Raw genomic sequence first — 21400 nt, 5'->3', positions numbered from 1 at the left:
AAAGGGCTGGAAAATAAAAACAGGAGAGCTGGTGTCACCCAAAGGTCAGGAGTTGCAGGAAGCCACCACCACAGCTGGAGGCCACACTGCCATGTGGCTACGCAGGGGCCTGAATGCACCTGCTGCCACTACCACTTCCAGAACCAGAAGGGCGTCTCCCATCTGTCCACCTCCTAGTCTCATGCAAGTGCTTTCACTGGCCAAACCTGAACTAGAAGGCCACTGCAAGGGAGTCTAGGAAATATTTAAGCCTTCCAGCCCCTGTGGTATGGGGAGAGTGTGCATAGGCAGAGAAGGTGGTTAAGTATTTCAGTAAGTGGTGCTGTGAAATTAGTTATGCTTCTGGAAAACCCCCCCGTCAGGTTAAATCCTTAATTCACACAAAATTTATACACACATCAATTTAAAAAAAATAGATTTAAACGAAATAATAATGAAAGCATCTCAATTAGATAAAGAAGACTGAGGAATCACGAGGATGGCTTTCTACATGATATACTTCTGCACCGTTTCAGTTTTTCAATGACTTTTATAATCCATGAAAACAAAGACTGTTCTTAGGAGTGGGAAAATGTGGTCAAGCTTGAACATCATGGGCCATGAAAATAAAATAAGATACTAAGAGCAAAGCCAGTCTGTCACTAGGCTTTCATCTCTGTGCCCCCGACTCCCAGGCCAGGTTCCATGTCCTGTTGTGGATGAGTGCTCTCTCCTAGAGACAGTATTTACTAAGGAACGAGAGTCTCCCTGAGCAACCAAGCAGGAAGCCAGGGAAAGGACACTAGCACAGTGTCATTACATACGCACATGCATACATACGACAGAAATGAAACTACATACAGCACAAAGTTTTGGTCTTGTCTTCTCCTTTCCTCCATAGTTCCTGTTTTGATGATCTTCATTTTTCTACTTTTCATATTTGTTCTGGGGTGTTTTTTCAAGGCCTGACTTGAAATAGTAGGCAACAAGATCTTAGGATCTTGAAAATACCAGACTAGGAATCATTTTTAACTACTGTCCTCCCAGGATGTAGTTCATAGAACACTATTTTGGGAGACATTAATAGAAATGCCAAGAAAATGTTCTATAACCTCCTCTTGAGGAAAAAGAAAAACCACAGAGTGTATTATATTTGATTAAAAGCAATTCTATAAAGAAAATAGTTTAGGGCGGCCGGATGGCTCAGTTCGTTAGAGTGCAAGCTCTGAACAACAGTGTTGCTGGTTTGATTCCCACATGGGCCAGTGAGCTGCACCCCCTGCAACTAAGATTGAAAACGGCGACTGGATTTGGAGCTGAGCTGCGCCCTCCACACCTAGATTGAAGGACAACAACTTGGAGCTGATGGGCCCTGGAGAAACACACTGTTCCCAATATTCCCCAATAACATTTTAAAAAAATAGAAAGAAGGAAAATAGTTTAATACTATTTAACACCAAATGTTTTCCAAGTTTATTTTTTGACAATGCACAGACACTTTTGGGACGGTGTATTATTAAAAAGCAATATTCTACAATTTCTTATACTCTGCTCTAGATCATCTTAAAGGAAAAAGTAATCAGTACGACACCAGTCTCTAGAAGTTCTAGGACTGATATTCTTTCCCAGTGAGTGAGGAAGTTGGTTCTAATCTTCTGTAGGCAGATCCTCTGAGTTCAGCTGGACATTCTTTACGCTTTCCAAGTTCAGTTGTTGGTATTTTCTTTTAAAAAAGCCACACTGAAACAAAGGGAGGAAAAGTCCAATTACAGCCCTAAGATATCCATCTGTCTTAGGAACCCATTTATCTGGTCGTTGACAAAAGAGCCCTGTACTCCTCTGCTTCTCATGCTTCCTCAGAATCTCTCCCAAATAATACAATCCTTCAATACCTATCTTAAGTGCTGCCTTTCCCACAAGGCTTTCCTGGTGCTCATTCCCAAGTCAGAAGTGATTTTCCACCTCCCTCTCAACCCCAGAGCTCTCTAACCCTTTCCACTTCATTCTGCCAAATATTATAGTTTCTGCTGTACTGGATCTTATTTATGTAAATATACTCTGCCCACGACACTGAGAAAGAGATCGAGTACAGCCTCCTCCACTTGAAACTCACAATCTAGTAGAAAGAGAAATAATTACCACACAGTGCCACTTAGAAGGGTTTCCAGAAGGAAGCTTACAGAAAAAGCACATGACTCAGCTGAAAGGGCCCAGGACTCTCTGGGCTGAGTTTTAAGGGAAGAGCGTGAGAAAAGTGAAAAAGTGGGAAGGGCATGGGAGTCGGGGGTAGACAGTCTGACTGCGAGCACAGATGCGAATCTACTTAGTTCAACGTGTCTGGAGGAAAAAGCAAGACTTAAGGGTGGAGGGGGAAGGGGCCAAAGAGTGGAGAGTCTTGAATAGCAGTAAAAGAGCTTGAACATTAAAATGGGAAGGAAAGGATGTAAATAGAGAAACAACAATATGATCCAGTTCAGGAAAATCTCTCTGTACTCCCAATACTTCAGTTAGATTTTTATCTTTTTTCTGACAGAAACTGTCTTACTGGATGTGTGGTTGAGGAAGAGGGCCAATGGCCCCAGGGCAGCTGCTCTAAGTCAGGGGCTGGCGGTTGCAAGAAGTACTGTGCCCGACGCCACAGCCTTCATGAACATGATGAACTGACCTTGAACAAGATGATTATGATGATAGTCAAAACCAGAAGGCCACCAACACTGCTTCCAATGACCAGAGGCAAAGAAAGGTAATCCTCATCTTTCAGGATGAGGACAGTGATCTAGAACAAGACAGAGAGATCATCCAAAAAGTCAGGTACAGTGGTACCCGGGTTTTCGAACGTAATCTGTTCTGGGAGACCGTTTGAGTTCTGAAACGTTCGAAAACCGAGGCATGGTTTCCCCATAGAAAGTAATGCAAAATGGATTAATCCATTCCAGACCTTTAAAATCAACCCCTAAAACTGCAAATTTAGCATGAATTTTACTATCTAATGATACCATAGATCAATAAATTTACGAAGTTTGTAAACCGAAATGTTCGTCAATGGAGATGCTCGAAAACAGGTACTACTGTTAACGGAAATGAGAAAAAAATTCCATGTGTTATTTTAAGGGGCAAAATATGAGTAGAGGCTTACCAGTGCTGGGGCAGGAAAGCCTGAACTGTAATTAATGAATTGCTGGAAGCTCACTGTGGACAACTCTTGAGAGTTAAAAACTCCAGGGAACCCAGTCATAAGGGGAACCCCACAACACTGAAATTTACCTCCAGGAGCTTAACCAGCTTCCCACAGTAAATCCTGGAGAAAAATCTCTTTGTGCTTCCAGCGGGGGAGGGGAAAGGAAGCATTTTGAGAGCTTGTTTGGAGGTTCTAGCAGGGAAGTGCGGCTCCTCATATACCCTTGACCGAAAACTTCTAGAGAGGAAGGTTGTTCTCTCCGAGTGCGCAACTCTGGGGCGGGATGCACATGGAACAATGAGGGAGAGGACACCTGCCTCGGCAGCCAGATCAGCCAAATCAACCCTGGCACTCAGTGACAAATGTCACAGCCAGGTTGCCCTCATATCCCAAAAGGAACCATTGTGAAATAAGCCGGAGCACTCTGTTCTTAAAGAGGCCTGCCCTCAAGGGAAACTAGTTAACCACAGCCTCCAACTGACCTGGGGGAAGGGAAATACCCACCTTGAGCCCACTCTAGCTATCCTGTCCTACCTAACAGGTCTGGGGGGAAAAAAAGAGAAACATTTGTGGAGTTCACAGTCCAGAGGTACAGGCACACTAAAAGACGAGACCTACTTATGTGATGACAGAACTTCCCCTCCCCCACACCTCACATTAGTAAAGGCCTATTTAAAACAGTTTCTTTTACCTGATACATCATGTCCAGCTATCAAGAAAAAGTTACCAGCCATATCAAAAGACACAAAACACAATTTGAAGAGCTAGAGCAAGCATCAGAACCAGACATGGCAAGGACATTGGAATTATCAGACTGGGGATTTAAAATAACTATGATTAAAATACTAAGGACTCTACTAGATAAATTAGACAGCACGCAAGAACAAAGACAAAAAACAGATAAGCAATGCAAGCGGAGAGATGGAAATCCTCGGAAAGAACCAAAAAGAAATCCTAGAGATAAAAAACACTAACAGAAACGAAGACTACCTTTGACGGGCTCATTAGTAGACTGAACATGACTGAGTAAAAATTGCTGAGCTAAATCAATAGAATCCTCAGAGAACAAAAACTGGGAAAAAACCCAGCACAATAAAATTACCTAATGACCAAAATACATTACAGAAAGCATTTTGGTTTTTTAAATAGAAACAGAGCTAAGTCTGTCAGGAGATTATGACCTGCTGTTAAGAATTCTCTGACAGTTTAACAGAGGGTCCCAAAGGATTAAGGTCTCTAGGTTTTAAAGAACACTAACAAAATCAAGATTTTACCTTCAGCTATGCCATTATACACCCTCAAGCCCCAAGATCATCATCTTCAAAATGATGACCGATTTTAAATGACCTCTAAGTCCTTTCTAACTTTGTTCTGACAGCTCTTTTTGAGCTTGCATAAACCCCTGAAGTCTCATAACGCATTTTTCCCCACACAAAAGATGATGACAAAGATACTGATCTGTTGTTCGCCAGACTAATGTGTATGCTGCCTCCGAGACACGATAATAAGTGCGAAGCAGCATCCACACGTACAACTTGTAGAGCTCCTCCATTAGAAGCCATTCCTAGCACTGTTGTCTAAAGGCTCTCTCAATTTCAGAGTCTAAGCTCTCTTCTCACTGATTGGATTTAGCCGGAGAGCTCAGGGGACATGCTGCCCAAGTGAGACCCAGATATAGCCCTACCAGTGAGGCCAGCATACACGCCGTGGCCAGAGCATGCTCCCAGTGGGGCTAAAGGGCCATCGAAACTTCTCTGCCTGCCCGAAACACTGAGTTTCTTTCACGCAAGTGTTTAAGCACCAAGGTCAGCGACGCTTTGGAGAGAAATTCTGTATGGGGTGGAAGGCCAGACAAATTCATCTTTAAGACCTCTCCTAATTAAGTTATAAATGCTGCTTACTTCCTAGGGCTGGCCCTCTATGCACTATTTACATAGCTGAACCTAGTAGGAATGAGTTCTGGGCCTTGAGACTAGAAGGGAGCAAAGCAACAGAGAGGGAGGAAGAACAGGAAAAGAGCTGGTTTTTTCTTCTACGGAAGAGTGAAGGGGGGCGGTGGGGGAAGGGCTTGAGAACCCAAGTTTAGGAAAGTAATGAAAGGAAGTCCCAATGTGACAGTGGTGTAACAGACCAGATTTGAATAGAAGAAATGCTATTTCTCAAAGCCTCTTCCCTTTTCCCTCTTCCAAACCCACAGGTTTCTAAAGTGCCCCAAAGCTGCCCGGTTAGAGGTGAAGGAAGAAGCAGGACACGGGATACCATTGCTTGCAGCAAACATTGATGGTGGCCTTCTCAATAGCCATTCTCTCTTCGATTTTGTTCAGACATCAGGACTGGACTAAGCTAGTCATGACAAAGCTATTCCCCTTTGCCAGTGACTGACATGAAATCAGGTTCCAATGTGATATAAGGAGATATGTGCTGGGAGTTTTTAGGAAAATTTTCCTCCACGAAAAGAGAAGGCACATGAAGAAATAATCCTTTTGCTATTGACCTCTTGCTTTCTATTTTGTATTCTGCCATGGGGAAATATAGCACTGGGAAAGGTGGCAACTCTGAGTTGGCCATGGCAGAAGGCAACACCAACACACAGACGTGTGCACAAGATTCCAAGGAGCCAGGCCGTCTGCCTCCCTCACTAGATAAACAACAAGTGCCTTTATGATACATTAGCAGGAGTCTTCCTTTACTTGCAACTGAAATACACTTGGATGCACAGCTATCTATACTCACAGATTTGTTATCAGTTAGGTGCTTATTGTCAGGAACTACTTAATACTTGCTTCGGGTACTGAATTTAAAGAAATAAAAATAATCTAGGAGAAATTACACTGTAGAAATAAAAGTATCAGCAAGTTAAGAGGAAGAAGTATACACATAGATTATTTAAGAATGTGCGTGTAAGAAACTTAACACTAACTCCCTTTGGGAAGAGGGAGTTGGGCGCATGGGAAAGGGGGAATGAAGGAACCATAATTTTTCATTTGGCATCTTTCTGGAAGGCTTGGATTTCTTGCCCTTACTTCTCTTTTTCAAAAATCTGGGTAGTGGGGTGATGGGGCACTTCTCTTTCTTCCATACCATTTTCTGTATTATAAATGCTTCAAAATAAAAGGAAATGTTGTTTTGGTCATGTCTAGAGAATTGCTCCTTTCTCCTACTTCTCCAGGGAGCAAAGCAGAGGACTAATACTTAGCAATGCAGTCTCACTCTTGACAGTCCCACCAGCAATGAAGGCTACCTCACTAAAGAGCTCACAGATGGATGATTTCTGAAGCCAGCGGCACAAATAGGTGAGTGTCAACAAGAATGACAACTCAGAGGAGCACACACAGCATTTAGCCCACAGATCACAGACGTCAGTTGGATGTGTGGGGATACTTCTGCAAAACAAATCCCAGAGTTCTAGGGCTTAGTCTAAGAATTGCCAAAAGAGTATACATTCCTGAGTATTGTAACTGTTTAATATTATAACCACTGACATAACACACTAGGAAGAGAGTTAATGCATACAAAAAATAATTTCTCACTTGGGAAATTCTTTTTAAAAATACCTTTTCAGATCAAAGTATATGCAGCTCTTGATTCCAGCTTAGTTATTTCAGCTTAGACTTCCTCACCTTAAGCTTCTTATTCAATGGCCTCCATCTCACAGGTGGAAAAACTCGAGACAGAAGCTGACTAGCTCAAGGTCACAGGCAGTTGGTGGCAGTCAAGATCAGAGGTGATTAAGACTGAAAACAGGAACAGGGCAGCAGCAGAGTGCCTGTACAGGGGTTCTGAGGTTAGGACACTACCCAGAAAACAGCCAGCGATTACCTTAGTTCTGTGGTTCTCTGCATTCAGCCCCTCATACAGAGCTTTGTTGAAAGATATTTCACCAAGGATCTGTAGTGCAGTTACATCTCTTAGTAACTATAAAGGGGAAGGGGAGGGAGGAAACAACATGTGTTAGACATGGACTTACTGTTTTTGTACGGCATTCACCATCTTTACTTTAAACGTGTGCCTTCTCTAGTATTCCTTAGCCTAGTTAATGGCCTCAGTAACCAAAGTTACCCAAGCAAGAAACCTAGTTATTCCCCACATCACACCCTCACTCACTGCCCCAAGTCACTTCTTGACAGTTCTTCCTTTTTTGAGCTTCTTTTGCACTTGTCCCTTTTTCTCTATCTCCATAGCTACTTCTCAGTTCATATCTTATCACTGCAAGACATTCAACTAGACCATCATTCCCACTTTTGAGTGAGTGATTAGGGAAGGCCTCTCAAAGAGGGTAATATCTGAGCGAAATATAAGAAGAAATCACACACATGAAGATTTAGGAGAAAAGCAGTGTCATGCAGAAGGAACAGCAAGTACAAAGGTCCTGTGGCCAGAACAATAACAGCAAGCTGGAAGAACAAAAAGGACAGAACAGCTGGAGTGTAAGAAGCAGGAAAGAGGAGAGTACGGGAGGAAGTTGAAGAAGAAATTCAGACCAGATCATCTAGAACCTTGAAGGCCACTGAAGGAATTTTAGTTGAAGTGTATGCAAAAGCATACACTTGATATTTGCTTTTAAAAGATAGCTGTTGTGTAAAGAATGTTTAGAGAGAACATAGCAAGAGCAGAGGCAAGAAAAGCAGCTAGAAGGTTGCTGCAATAGTCTGGGCAAAAGATGGTAGCATGAACTACAACAGTAGCAGTGGGGATGGAGAGAAGTGAAAGGATTTAGAATATATTTTAGAGGTGGAATGACAGAGTTTGCTGCTGGAATAGATACGCGGATGTAAGAAAGGGAGGAGTCGCAAGTGATTCCTAAAATTCCTAGTAACTACCTGGAGTAGAAAGTTACCCTAAGTAATCGGATAAGGAATAAGTTGGGGCAGAAGGTGGATCAAGAGACACGCTTTATTTGAGACGCTATTATCATTTTTAGGGGAGACAGATGCCTGTGAGCAGCAGGATAATCAAATCTGGAGTATTTCACAGTCTCAAGTACCTGCTTACACGGATTCAAGGAGAGGTCTGCAGCGATGGTTACATTTTCTTTATCCGAAGTGATGACACAGCTCACTGAATGCCATTCCTCCACAAGCTGGGAAAGAAAAGTCTGGTTAGCATAATCCCTTCCCATATGGAAAAGCTGGAATCTTAACACAGTACACAGAACATCTTAAATCCCAGAAGAGAGGGTGTCAGCAGTTTCAGCGCTCACCTTGGCTGAAGCAAAGCCGCAACCTTGGCAAACGGGACCCAGTAAAGAGGCTAAGGGGGGCCTTGGGGCAACCCGGCTCGCGCTTTCGGGAAAACCTCAGAAGAGTATCCGGTCCTCTTACGTCACCTGCTTCAGGCCCTCCTCCCTCCCTCCCTCCCTCCCCCCGTCCGCCTCTCCGGGCGGCGCGCTCACCTGATCGGGTTCGCTCCCACAAGCGCGCTCCCGACTCTGGACACACACGGTGTAAGCCTGAAACGAGAGCCATTTCCGGGACGCACTGAAAAAAGCCAGACCGCCCCAGGAATCCGCGCGCCCAGCTCCCGCGAGACCCGTCAGGATGCGCATGCGCATGCGTAGGGCCGGGCTCTAGGACCCGACAGAAAGACCAGCGGGCGGACGCGGACGCGTCTGGAGGAAGTCTCGCGGTGTTTGCATTTGAATGTTTGGCGGGGGACGGACATGGCGGCGTCATCCTCGCGACTCAAGAATCGGCTCTTAAGAACTTATGGGGCTGCCGGCGGCTGGGGGCCGCGGCGGGGGCCGGTCCGGGCAGCCGCGCAGTGGTTCCCGCCGCAAAATCCGAAGCGTTTCTTCAGCAGCAGCAGCAGCAGCAGCAGCAGCAACAACGCCAGCAGTGACGACCCCTCGCAGTCGGTCGCTTCGGACGATTCTGACGACCCTGATTATTCCAGCAGCCCGGTGGGTCAACGGCGGAGGCGCCGTGGCGGTCAAATCTCCAAGGACCGGCCGAGTCCGATCGTGACCCCAAGACGCCTGAGGCTACGAGCTCGGCCCCCGCAGAAGTGCAGCACGCCCCGCAGCTCACTCCTCCCACCGCCCTTCCCCAGCAGCAACCCGGACCTCACTGTGTGCAACCAGCGCGGGGACAGTGGCGAGCTGGGCACCAGTGCCTCCCTGTTCAGCTCTCCGGCCTCTCCCAGCCCCGGCTCTGGGTCCCCAGAGCTGAGAGACAGTGTCATCTGTATCGACCCCTCCGCCTCTCGGAACGCAGCCTCTGAAGTTCCCTGCGACTCCCACCTCCCAGCAGCCTCTCTGGACCAAGCACCTCACTCCTGCTCCCAGGAGACAGCAACCGGAGGAGGCAGGATCACCACATTGGCTCACCGAACCCGTGCCCGCCTCAGGTCAGCTCTCTTTAGCCTTATGGACTCGGGAAACTCTGAGGATTCTGAGTTTGGGGCAGATGGGAAGAATATGAGGGAGTCCTGCTGCGAAAGGGAATTGGTGGGGAAGAGGCTGGAGGGGCCAGGTTTATCAAGCATCCGTAAGAAAAGGCCCACAGACCAGGACTCTTGTCAAACGATTGGGGCTCAAGGGGCTGTCCAGACAGAATATGAGGGGGCCAATGGTTGCAAGAGCTGTATTGTACCTGGGGAAATCAACAGGCCTGAGAGAACTGGATCAAGCCAGAAAAGGAAACATCAGGAGGCAGCAGAAACCTCCCTCCTGCGTTGCCACCAGTTTAAAAAGGACCAAAGGATGGAACAAGATTCATTCCTCACCCAGGACCTGACTCGTGTACGGAATGACTGCTCTTGGACCAAAGGCAGGGCTTCCTTCGGTTTCCACAAGAAGAAGATCGTGACTACTGTGTCAGAAGTGTGCAGCAGCTACGCCACTACCAGTTCTCTCTCTGGGTCCCTCTTATCAGACTATTCAAACTCGTCTGTCCTGAACAGAACAAACAGTGCTCTGTTCCCTCGGCACTCCTCTTCCATGCATTTGCTAACCCCCTTAAAGACAATACATGCCACAGACAAGAAGGCATCTGATGCTGAAAAGGTTTATAGGGAATGTAACCAGGAGGGTCCGATCCCTTTTAGCTATTGCCTTTCCACAGAAAAACTGGAATGCTGTGAGAAGATTGGGGAAGGGGTGTTTGGCGAAGTGTTTCAAACAATTGCTAATCATACACCTGTAGCCCTAAAAATCATTGCTATTGAGGGACCCGATTTAGTCAATGGAGCCCATCAGAAAACTTTTGAGGAAATCCTGCCAGAGATCATCATCTCCAAAGAGCTGAGCCTCTTGTCTGATGAGGTATGCAACCGCACAGAAGGCTTTATTGGGCTTAACTCAGTGCACTGTGTGCAAGGATCTTACCCTTCCTTGCTCCTCAGAGCCTGGGACCACTATCACTCAACCAAAGGGTGTGCAAACGACCGGCCTGACTTTTTTGAGGAAGACCAGCTCTTCATTGTGATGGAATTTGAGTTTGGAGGGATTGACTTGGAGCGAATGAGAAAGACGCTGTCCTCCATAGCTACTGCAAAGAGCATTTTACACCAGCTCACCGCCTCCCTTGCCGTGGCAGAGGCGTCACTGCACTTTGAGCACCGAGACTTACACTGGGGGAACGTGCTCTTAAAGAAAACCAGCCTCAAGGAACTCCACTACACTCTCAACGGGAAGACAGGCACGATCCCCACCCGTGGGCTGCAGGTCAGCATCATTGACTACACTCTGTCACGCGTGGAGAAGGATGGCATCGTGGTGTTCTGTGACCTTTCCATGGATGAGGACCTATTTACAGGTGGAGGGGACTACCAGTTTGAGATCTACAGGCTAATGAGGAAGAAGAACAACAACTCCTGGGGTGACTATCACCCTTATACTAACGTGCTCTGGCTCCATTACCTCACAGATAAGATTCTGAACGAGATGAGCTTCAAGACTAAAGGTAACACCTATGCCCTGAAGCAAGTGAAGAAAAACATCCTGAATTTCCATAGGACAATGCTGAACTTCAGCTCTGCCACTGACCTGCTCTGCCAACACAGTCTATTTAAGTAAGTCAAAGGTACCGCCCCCCTCACCCCACCCCCCCGTGCGTTTTCAACCTCTAACCCCAGAGCAGGGTGGAATTTCCATTCTTCTCTGTTTCCAATTTGCTTTCAAACAAGACTTTTGTTTCCAAGTGGAAACCAAAATGTTTGTGGAAATGTTTAAATAAATGTTCTTTAAAAATAAACTACACATGAGAACAAGTGTTTACAACGTATAAGCCCTCTTTCTGTCAGCAGTATCCATTCTGTAAGTTTCTACGTTTTCATTTTTGAGCCTTGACACTTTATGTAACCTGAGCAAAAAAGAAAAAAAAAAAAAATTCAGGAAAGCCCAAGGCCTCAGCTGTCATACTGCTCAGAGCCCGTTGCTGCACGTATCATAAGCTGGCATGGGAGCCATCCTACAGATGAGGAGTCAATGGAACAGAGAGGCTATAGCAAAGCAGAGACCAAGACAGACAGACAGACTGGCATGAGAGAGGAAAGGAAGATGGTAGACAATTATAGGGAGACATGCAAGAAATACATATTTATCAAGCTCATTTTCCAATCACAACAAAGCAGAATTTATCAATTTTCAACTGGCAAATGTCTCCATGGCTACTGAAAAGGTTTGAATTTTTGCTTATTTTTTTATCAAGGGGAGGAAACCTGAAATGTTGCTTTAAGAGCTGGGTGGTTGATATTCCTTCTGTACGTGACTTTGGTGATTTACTCCTAATGTGTTCCCAGGGTAACTAACCTTGTTTTTACTCCTTTTCTAGAACTCTAGTTTTGATACCTTTGAGAATCCATAGTCACTCTGGAAAGAGATGTCATTGTGAGAGAGTAAAGGACCGCCTCTAAGTACCTGAGTCTTTGTTAGGTTCTTCACTCTTATAAGCTGGAAACCTTGTAATTTGATCGGAACACAGATTTGCAGCTGGAATTCGGCTCCAAAGAGATTTTCCCCATGTATCTGCAAAATCAAATCAGAGTAGAAAGTCAAAGGTGGTGTTGCTTTGCCACCGGCAGCTTTGCAGTGATGAGTACTAAGCACTTACATTGAAGAGGAATTCTCTGTGGTCAGAAAGCGCCTGGCTTGTGTTCACGTACATCACTGATGGTCTGCAATTGAAAGGGCATGTGTTAGGCGTCAAGGCCCCTTCTTGTTTTAAATGAACCTGAAAGCTGCCAGGTGGATACACTAGGACAGAGGGCAGATCCTTAAGAGGAATCAAAGCTAAATATCAAAGTATAAAGTGATGGGATGGCAGTTGGGATCAGGTAGAATATTTGAATTCTGTATATTTGGGCTGGTTCTGTGTCTAATTATCAGAGTGGCCTTCCTTTTCTCCTTCCTTCCTTCCCAATCCCATAGCCCCTATCTTCTTCCCTCCTTAGCATCATGACGCTACCCGTTTGTAGCGAGACCAGTTGGCACTGCTCCTCCTTTGATTACCCCATGGGCTTTCTAGGATCCAACTGTTAGTGCCCTAGAGATCAATGGGAGCCTGGGTTCAAAGCAGCCTCCTCTCAAAGGAAGGCAATGCTCACATCCTGTCTGACCGACAGTTCCATGCACGAGAGAGAATGCCGGAAGCTGTCCCGCAGGCGTTGGCCCCTTGGAAGTACTTACTTGGGAAGAACTGCAATGAAGGCATGTCTGAATTGAAGGCTGTGGGTCTCTCTGACCAAAGACTGTCTTTCGTTGGAACTAGGAAATAAAGAGTGTCAGTTCACAGCACACCTGCTTTGCACATATGGCTGCTTCTATAGTTTGGCACCCCAGGTCATCAGTGGCTAGATAAGAAAAGACTCCTGGAGATAAGCAGAGTGCAGAAGACTTGCTAGAAGACCATACTTGGAGAAACATTGATTTAAAAAGGGTTTCTCAACCTCAACAGGATTGACAGATTGGGCCAGATAATTCTTTGTGAGAGGCTGCCCTGTATGTTGTAGGATATTTAGCAGCATCCCTGGCCTCTACCTACTAGATGCCAGGAGCTCCCCCCAAGTCATAGCAATCAAAAATGTCTTCAGGTATCGTCGCTAGGGGACAGAATCACCCCGTTTGAGAAACCTTTCCCCACACCATACTCCACCCTACCCCCAAACAGAGGTTTTGCAGATGAAGGTTTCTCCAAAGTTAAATGACCCAGAATCAGAACCCCAGTCTAATTAGAACTCCAGGCTCATTTTACCAGACTATATACCATAATTTTGCTTTGTGTATTAATAGATTTAAATATCTTTGATAACAAGAAGGGAAAGCCAAGTTGCTGTAGGGACAGGTGCCTTCTCTGGGCTCAATGAGATTCTCTTCCTGAGCACAGTTCTGATGCATGCACGTAGGAGGGAGATTCCTTCCAGGCCCATAGCCCGGGCCTGCTGTGACACAGGCACTACTTACTTTCTGAGCATCACAGTCATGTCGCCTGTCCTATTTGGAAAGGCACTCTCCTCTAGCTGCCAAATTATTGAAAAGTTTGCCTATTTGAAAAACAAGGGGGGAAAAATAGGTCACTGATTCTTTTCTACACCCCTCGCAATTCATACTGCTTCCTACTAACTAAATAGACCTGGGAAACGTAATTCCTATTCCTCACATTTTTGTATCCTAGCACGGTTCCACATCCTGTTATTCCATGTATGCCTCTTATTCCCCTTTTACAACGGAGGACACCATTTCAGAGATTTCCCACAGCAGAGCTCACCAGTGGCACGGTGGGGACGCACCTCAGGACTAATAACTGGGTCTGACGCTCCTTCCATACTGCCCCCAATTTCTCTGCTGTACTGCCGTCAGCCAACAGTTTGTCTGTGGCTGTCTCCCCCACTCCCTGCTTTCAGATCAAACTTGGCAATTCTAAGCACTGCTATGGATCGACTAACTGTACAGTAAAGGGAAACGTGGAGACCGCAACTGAGAGATTCCAGGGAGACCGGGAAGGAGAAGACACCAACTGAGCGTCGTGAGAAGAGTCAGCCAATCAAAACAGACTCACGGATGACCTCTTGAATATGGGGTGACCAATCTTGCAGCTCATGACCAGGACAGAAGCAGCTGGCTTAGGGTCATCACACTGAATGTTTGGAGAAGGAGGCTGTGAACACAGAAAAAGACTGTTCTTAAAAGGCAAAAAAAGGAGTAGTTTCCTCACACCAGTTCAGCAACCTTTGCCGATTTTTCCTCATGCCACACACCCTGCCAGGACCTGGCATCACACATACATCAGCCTTGGTCCCTGTCTTCCTCACAAGCTGGGCAGGAGGGCTCAGTAGTAGAGGAATTCAGGTACAAAGCCTAAGAAGTGGTTCCATGAGAGAGGCACAGAGAAAAGCAGTACAGAAAGATGAATTCCAACTTGGAGGAACCGGAAAGTCTTCCTGGGGAAGGAGACATTTGAACTGGGCCTCGGACCAATGCACATTTAACATACGGAGATGGGCCAGAAGGCCAGCATGAGCCTCCAGCACCACGATGCAGCCTTTTTCCGTCATGGCTCCACATGTGGACCACTGAATACAGAAAATGATTTGAGCGATTACTGCTTTCTTAATTCCCCCAAGGAGGGTGCATCACTAGTTCCATTCTAGATGCTAAGAGATCGTTTTATTCTTTTCATCTAATGGGTGCTGTCTTAGCCCAAAGACCTAGTGTAAGATGACCAGGGACAAACCAGTAGTTTGACAAAGCGAGGTTTATTCACTCATTACAGTGAGGAAAACTGCATTGTGGTGTGTCTTACCAAACAAAGGAAAAGACGGTTATGAAAGGATTCTGGGGAAGTCCATTCAGGTGAACTGTAAATGTAGCAGTTTTGATAGGCTCAAAACAAAGCAGGCCTGTGTGTAGAAGGGTCACTCAGCATCCGGTCAAACTCCAAAGTGGGCCCAGGGACCCATTTCCTTGGCAACTTAAGATGTGATAAGTTTTGTCTGGGAATGATTTATGTGAAGCTTTGTGCCTCAGGTGAAAATAGACTGCTTCCCTTTGTCAGAGTGACTTAGATTCTCCAGGCAAGAGTCAGATGGCTTCAGAATTACAGTTTATAACTTCAAACAGCAAAGTGTCTGATTGCCTATGATTTTAGAGAACACAATTTTTTGGTGTTAATGATACTTTACAGCTGCAGGGTGTCCTTGGGGAAAATACTGTCTCCTTGTATCTTGCAGCTGGCTTTGTATCTGTGATCTCAGGCTGATGAATGGCAGGGCTGCCTTTTACTTTCCTAGTCCAAGCTAATTTATTAGAGATTATTTCTCTCTTGGAACCTGGGTTAAGAAAGGCTGCAGGCAGGGAGGAGTGATTGTGCAGCAAAACGGCACCGCCGAAGGTTTATGAGGCAGAGAATGGCGTGATTGGATCTATAGCATATAGTTGGATTGGAGAGAATTCATCTAGTTAATAATCATTTATTAGATGAACTAGGAAGAGGCTGGAGGCAGAGTTAGGAGGTTGCCATAAAAAAAGGGAAGGTATGCAGGGATGAAAAGCCATGAGTGGCATGTTTCCAAAACTGCTGTCATAATTACCTTTTGTATCCTCTTAAAGTGCAGGTTTCTGGGGTAACTCAAAACCATGCTTGTCATGTAGGAGTCTTCCCCAGAGTTACTTAGCCTAATGTTCATGGTCAGCTCCTTTGTAACACCCACCACCAATTCCTTCCTGCACAGGGTAAGCAAACAGATAAGTGTCACCAGTTTATTTATTCTGTAACAACCTGGGTGCAATGCCAATAGCACATTCTTAACTAACTTCTTGATAAAATGCCTAAAGGATACATTAGCCTAGATTTTCTTCCCTTCAACATAAGCAACCACCTACCTGGAATGCAATACCCCCCTCAGCAGTTGCTGTGTGAGACCCTAATAACGGCTACCATTTATTTAGTGCTTACCCTGTACCGGGGACAGCGCTAAATTTTCTTTTTTTTTTTTTTTGCTAAATTTTCACATGCTCAATTTATCCTCATAATAACCCTATGAAATAGGACAGTTATTCTCCATTTAATAGAGAAGGAAACAAGCCAAGAGAGGCTAACTCATTTGCCCGAGGTCTAACATCCTCAAAAAGTAATTGGGAGAATTGGACCTAAATCCTCTTTCTACCACCCATTCCCTGTGACCCTAGGCCAGGCACCTCATTACACAAATCCATCCATGCCACATGTATTTATGGAGTCCTTTCTCTGCTCCAGATACCCTGCTCAACACTGGGGAAACAGCAGTGCACGAGACAGACACTACCCCGGCCCTTTTCTTAGCCTCACCTTTCCCACCCAAATCATTCAGGCCCTTCCAAGTTAAAGGCTGTGGTTTAAAACATGGGTCTGTTCAGCGTGGAGAAGAGAGACTGGGGATTTGTGAGAGCTTCCGTCAGTCCACTGAGGTGCTGTGGGGCCCCAGAGCTCAGGACCACTACCAGTAATTGAGATCTACAGGAAAACGTTAACAGTACAAAGAGAACTTTCTAACCATCTGAAATGTTTAAAGATGGCATGTGTAGCTCTGGGAAGTGAGGTGACACGTGTTTTGTTGTTGTGTTGTTTTTGTTTTCATCACAGCTGAGGAGAGCATAGATTGATTGGAGGGAGAGAGGGGGCAGAGACAAAGCCTGCTGTGGAGATCCATCGGAGAGATGACCCATGTCTGAAATAAGACAGCAGTGGTGGGGATGGAGAGAAGGGATAGAAACTAGAAATGGCATGGCCATGCTTGCAAGCAGAGCCAAAAGGAGAAAGGACTCAAAGATGTGTCCCAAGCTTACAGCCTGGGTGACAGAGGGGTGCTATTCAGGAGGGAGAGCACAGGAGGAAGGCCAGAAGGTGGAAGTGGCCAGAAGACTTCAGTCTGGGACGTGATGAGAGGTGCCTATGGGATAAGAAGGCAGAGATGTTGAAATGTCAGTTGGCTATACTGTCTTAGAGCCCAGGAGAGAGATCTGCGAGTCGTCCCAGTATTTCACAGGAGTTCTTAACCCGAGGGCCAGGGTCAGTTTCAGGGCCCCAAATGCAAACACTGATGTATGCACATGGGACCTTCTAGGGAGAAGGGTCTGGAGTTTTCCTTCGATTCTTGAGATCTGTGTCCACAAAAAGGTCAGAAACCACTGAGACATTTGGATGCTAATGATTAGGCTCAGTACTTTTGAAAACAGAAGCGACTGCTTGCCGTGTACACGAGGGGGCGATGTAGGGCCAGCTGCGTGTGCGGTCCGCGTTCAGCTAGTTCTCACGGAGTTGGCTGAGAGGGTGGTTCTTGGCTTTATGTAATGCCCTGTGGGAAACAGCTGTGCCTGCTTGTTAGGCTGGATTCCAAAGCACTTAAAAGTCTTGAATTGGACCTTAGTGCTTGAGATGGGCAGTGCTAAGCCACCGACATCTTCACACGTCCTGCAAATGTCTATGAAGGAGCTTACTGGTACTCTGGGAGCGGCGTTCCCACACCAGCTCCAGCCGACTGGCCGGCAGCCCTGTCACACACGGCACTCGCAGCCAGGGAGAGCATTTCTAGACCACCATACATCCCAGACCAAACTCATGCTCTCTTCCTCCCTACCCTGCCTTCCAAAACCATTCTTCCAAAGGCTCCCTCAATTCAGTTCTCGGCATCACCATCGCTCTGGAATTCGGTGTTGTCCAATAGAACCTTTGCAGTAATGGAAATGGTCTATATCTGTGCTGTTCAATATCATTAGCCATATGTGTGTGTTGAGCACTTGAAACGTCCACAGTACAACTAAAGAACTAAAATTTTAATTTTCTGTACTTTTAATTAACTAAAATGGAAACAGCCAAATGAACGAGCAGCTGCTGCATCAGACAGCCCAGTTCTAGATGCTCAGGCTGAAACCTTGAAAGACTTCTTTGACCCCTCCTCCTCTCACTCCCCACATCTAGCCTGTCATCAAATCCTATGGGCTCTAACTTCAAAATATAACCAAGCACCTTCACTGCTACCACTCTGGCCCGAGTCGCCATCACTTGTCACCTGCATTATTATAACCACTCTACTATCTCCTTGCTCTCCCCTCTGCTCCCACAGTCTAAGCAAGAATGACCCTGTGAAAAGGCAAAATCATGTCATCCCCCTGGCTTCCTGGCTCACAATCAAAGCTCTTATGGAGGCCCGGGCAGCCCCTTATAACCCCCCCGCCCCCACATCACCTCTCCCTCCCTCATTCTACTGCAGCTACACTGGTGTCCTGCCGTCCAGGCACGCTCCCATCTCAGGGCATTCGCAGGCGCTCCTCCTTCAGACACCCACCCGGTTCATTCCTTGACCTCCTCCCGCATGTACCAAGCTGTCCCTTTCTCAGGGAGCCCTTTCTGGCCACTCTGTTTAAAACGGCAACCCCACCTCCACCCAGCGCTCCCTCCCACCATCCCTGCCTTATCTTCCTTTGTAGTACATCTCATCAACATGAAATCGACTTATTTATTATCTTCTACCCCGAAAAGCATCAGGAGGGCAGGGCTTTTTGTCCGTGTTGCTCACTGATGCATCTCCAGCACCTCGAGTGCTTGGCACAGAGCAGATGCTCTATAAATAGTTAATGAACGAAGGGACTTGGTTCAGAGGTGAAGCAGGGAAGAGGTCACCTCTGACTGATGTGGTCGTAGAAGCAGGAGACACTGGGTTAGGAAAATAGCATTGCCTCGGACATCAAGAGACCTGGGCTCAAGTCCACCCGATGAACCCACACAGGCTTTCAAATGCTGAGTCTGTTCCCTAATCCATAAAATGGGAAAACAGATCTGTCTCGCCTCCCTTACAGTATGGGGTGCTGAGGAAGCAATAGGATAATAAATGCAGAAGCCCTTTGCGGCCGTGATGGCAGGGGGTAGGAAGTGAGCGATCCATCCCGAGGCGCGGTTTGCCCAGGTAAGCCTTCAGGAGGAAGTTAGTTGCAGAAACCAACGACGGGACCAACTTACTGAGAGATGGTGGTGGCCATCTGTAACTCCGCAACACAGAACAGCTTATTCTTGCAGTCCTTCTCGTAGGGTAGCTGTAACCAGACAGAGAGGGAGGCTCAGCCCAGGGACCCCCATCATCCCAGCAGTCTGGCCTCAGGGTCTTCTGCTTAGGAAACGCCTCTCCCTCCTGCTGACTCTGAGAAGTGCAGTTACAGGGGGGTGAAGGCTGACAGGCTGGGGTTGTGTCCCCATGGCCAAGGGAGCTGTGACTGCGACATTTCCTGCTCTGTCAGGGCTAAGGGGCGACGGGACAGGGGACAGTTTGTCAGGGGGGGTGTGCTTGGTCCTACAACACAGGGATACCATAAGTCAGGCCTCTGGCCAAAGTCAAAAATGGGGTGACCTCTGTGGAATTGTGGAAGTGCCTGTCACTAGCATATCATGCAAATTAAGCAGCAATACTCCCAATGCACTACTCTGAACCTTTTGGGGAGAAAACTTATGTGAAGAAAAGTTTCCTTAGTCCTTTTGAGTAGAGGCAGGAACGGTAGGGGCACCAGAGGGGGATGCCTAACTAAGTATTGTCCAGATCCAGTCCTGCAAGCTCCTCTATCCCCATGGCTAGTCTTCCGCAGGTTAAATACTCCCCTTGCCATCTTGCCTACACAACAACAAATTCAGAAAGTCGCATTGGGTCCAAAGGCCCAGTCAAGGTTGAAAAACATTAGTTCAGGTTGAAAAATCAAAATATTTAAAGAACCTGGGTTTATTTTTGTATGATGAAGGAAAGCACAGCCTTAACCGGGAAATCTCTGCATTTGTCTCCCCAGCAGCCAGTGACCACCTCAGCAGCTGTATGCACTGACTGTTAACCATGGCCTGGAGCTGGAATGGGGGAACCCAGAGCTCGGAAGGAAGACTTCCTGGAGAAGGGAGACGCAGTTCGCAGAAGCCATAGCTTGGCGCTCTGAGTGGGTCAACATTTTGGGGCAGGTTTTTTTTTCCGTTTTGTTTTCAATGTAGCCAAGTAAACTGTTCTTTTTCACTCACTCCCAGTGAGAGAGCAGGGTTAAACTAGCGTCAGCTCCCAGCAAGAACTCATTCTCTGGAAACATCTATGTGCTTAAATTAACACCAGATCACTTCTCACCCACTTTATCTGTGCAACAAAAAAATCTTCATCAAACCATCAAAGTAATAATTGATTAAGGTAAGAGTCATGAGTGGATGTTAAAAAAGATACATAATCTCAGGGCATCTCCCCATACAAGATACTTATTGATTACAAAGGGAAATAGCACCAGTAATGGGGTAATGCAACATGATATGTTTCCTAATAGGATGCATTTAGGACACCACTTCACTTCTATGATATTCCTGCCCAAAAATGCGGAACCTGAATCTAATCATGAGGAAACGTCAGACAAATTCAAGGATAGGAACATTCTGCAGAATAACTGCCCTGTACCTTTCAAAAATTAAGGTGATGAAACAAACTGAGAAACTGTCCAGATTAAAGGAGACGAAAGATAAATGATGACGAAATGCACTAAATGATCCTAGACCGTAAAATTTTTTCTCTTTTGCTATAAAGGACAATAATAGAATAACTGATAAAATTTAAATAAAGTTTGCAGGTTAGATAATAGTATGTTATCATTGTTCATTTCCTGATTTTGATCCTTATATTGTGATTCTGTAAGAGAATGTCCTTGTTTTTTTTTTGAAATATATGCTGAAGTTATGGGGGGTAAAGACGCATCATATCTACAACTTACTCTCAAATGGTTCAGAAATATACGTGTGCGTCTATATGTGTGTAATATATATGTATATATGTATATGTACTGTCTACATTATGAGAGAAGGATAAAGTAATGTGAATGATAAAGCAGGTGATAAAATGTGAAAATGATAATATTTGGGGAAAATAGATAACAAATGTATGGGAATTCTTTGGACTACTATAACTTTTTAGTAAGCCAAATATTTCAAAATAAAGTTTTTTTAAAAGCAGAATAGATACAGTGATAATCTGTTTGTTGACAAAATTTTATTACGTTAATTCTCCCAATCTTTTCTGAATCATCTAACTTGCTGTCAATACCAAATTTGAAAAAATTCTAAATATATTATTATAAATTTAAAATAAGGTTTCTTGTCTAAAAAATTAAAATGCCAATCTTTGTTCATAAGGAACCTGATTCTCTTTCTTCCTGGGCAGGTGAGCAGTGAAAACCATCACCCTGATTATGTCGCTCTCTTATTTCTATTCACTATTTGTGACTGACACATTGGACATTGACCAAAACTGGAGCTAGAGGCTTATGTA

At 45.6% G+C, this 21400-nt stretch overlaps 2 protein-coding genes across 6 annotated transcripts in view; one reads left to right on the top strand and one right to left on the bottom strand.

Annotated features, from left to right (window-relative positions):
- Window positions 1-1400: 1400 nt before the first annotated feature.
- The window catches only part of ITGAE (integrin subunit alpha E), a 54411-nt gene continuing 34411 nt past the window's right edge, over window positions 1401-21400 (bottom strand). The window contains exons 20-31 of one of the 5 annotated variants that reach the window (XM_019743791.2): window positions 19087-19160; window positions 15683-15815; window positions 14152-14250; window positions 13557-13636; window positions 12783-12860; window positions 12208-12271; window positions 12015-12122; window positions 8550-8606; window positions 8142-8237; window positions 6977-7072; window positions 2645-2755; window positions 1401-1719 (exon numbers count right to left, since the gene is read on the bottom strand). In XM_019743791.2, the coding sequence (XP_019599350.2) occupies window positions 1627-1719; window positions 2645-2755; window positions 6977-7072; window positions 8142-8237; window positions 8550-8606; window positions 12015-12122; window positions 12208-12271; window positions 12783-12860; window positions 13557-13636; window positions 14152-14250; window positions 15683-15815; window positions 19087-19160 (1089 nt within the window). In that variant the 3' untranslated portion in view covers window positions 1401-1626. Of the gene's footprint in view, window positions 1720-2644; window positions 2756-6976; window positions 7073-8141; window positions 8238-8549; window positions 8607-12014; window positions 12123-12207; window positions 12272-12782; window positions 12861-13556; window positions 13637-14151; window positions 14251-15682; window positions 15816-19086; window positions 19161-21400 lie in introns of those variants that run through there. The other 4 variants (XR_012492243.1, XM_074320140.1, XR_002138378.2 and 1 more) reach the window with 4 other exon arrangements.
- HASPIN (histone H3 associated protein kinase) lies at window positions 8673-21081 on the top strand. Its single transcript, XM_019743794.2, has 2 exons — window positions 8673-11167; window positions 19899-21081. The coding sequence occupies exons 1-2, from the start codon at window positions 8817-8819 to the stop codon at window positions 19906-19908; spliced, it is 2361 nt and encodes a 786-aa protein (XP_019599353.2). The 5' UTR covers window positions 8673-8816; the 3' UTR covers window positions 19909-21081.

The sequence above is a fragment of the Rhinolophus sinicus genome, linkage group LG15 (assembly GCF_036562045.2).
Source record: "Rhinolophus sinicus isolate RSC01 linkage group LG15, ASM3656204v1, whole genome shotgun sequence".
NCBI lineage: Eukaryota > Metazoa > Chordata > Mammalia > Chiroptera > Rhinolophidae > Rhinolophus > Rhinolophus sinicus.
This window is presented reverse-complemented; position numbering and strand designations above follow the sequence as displayed.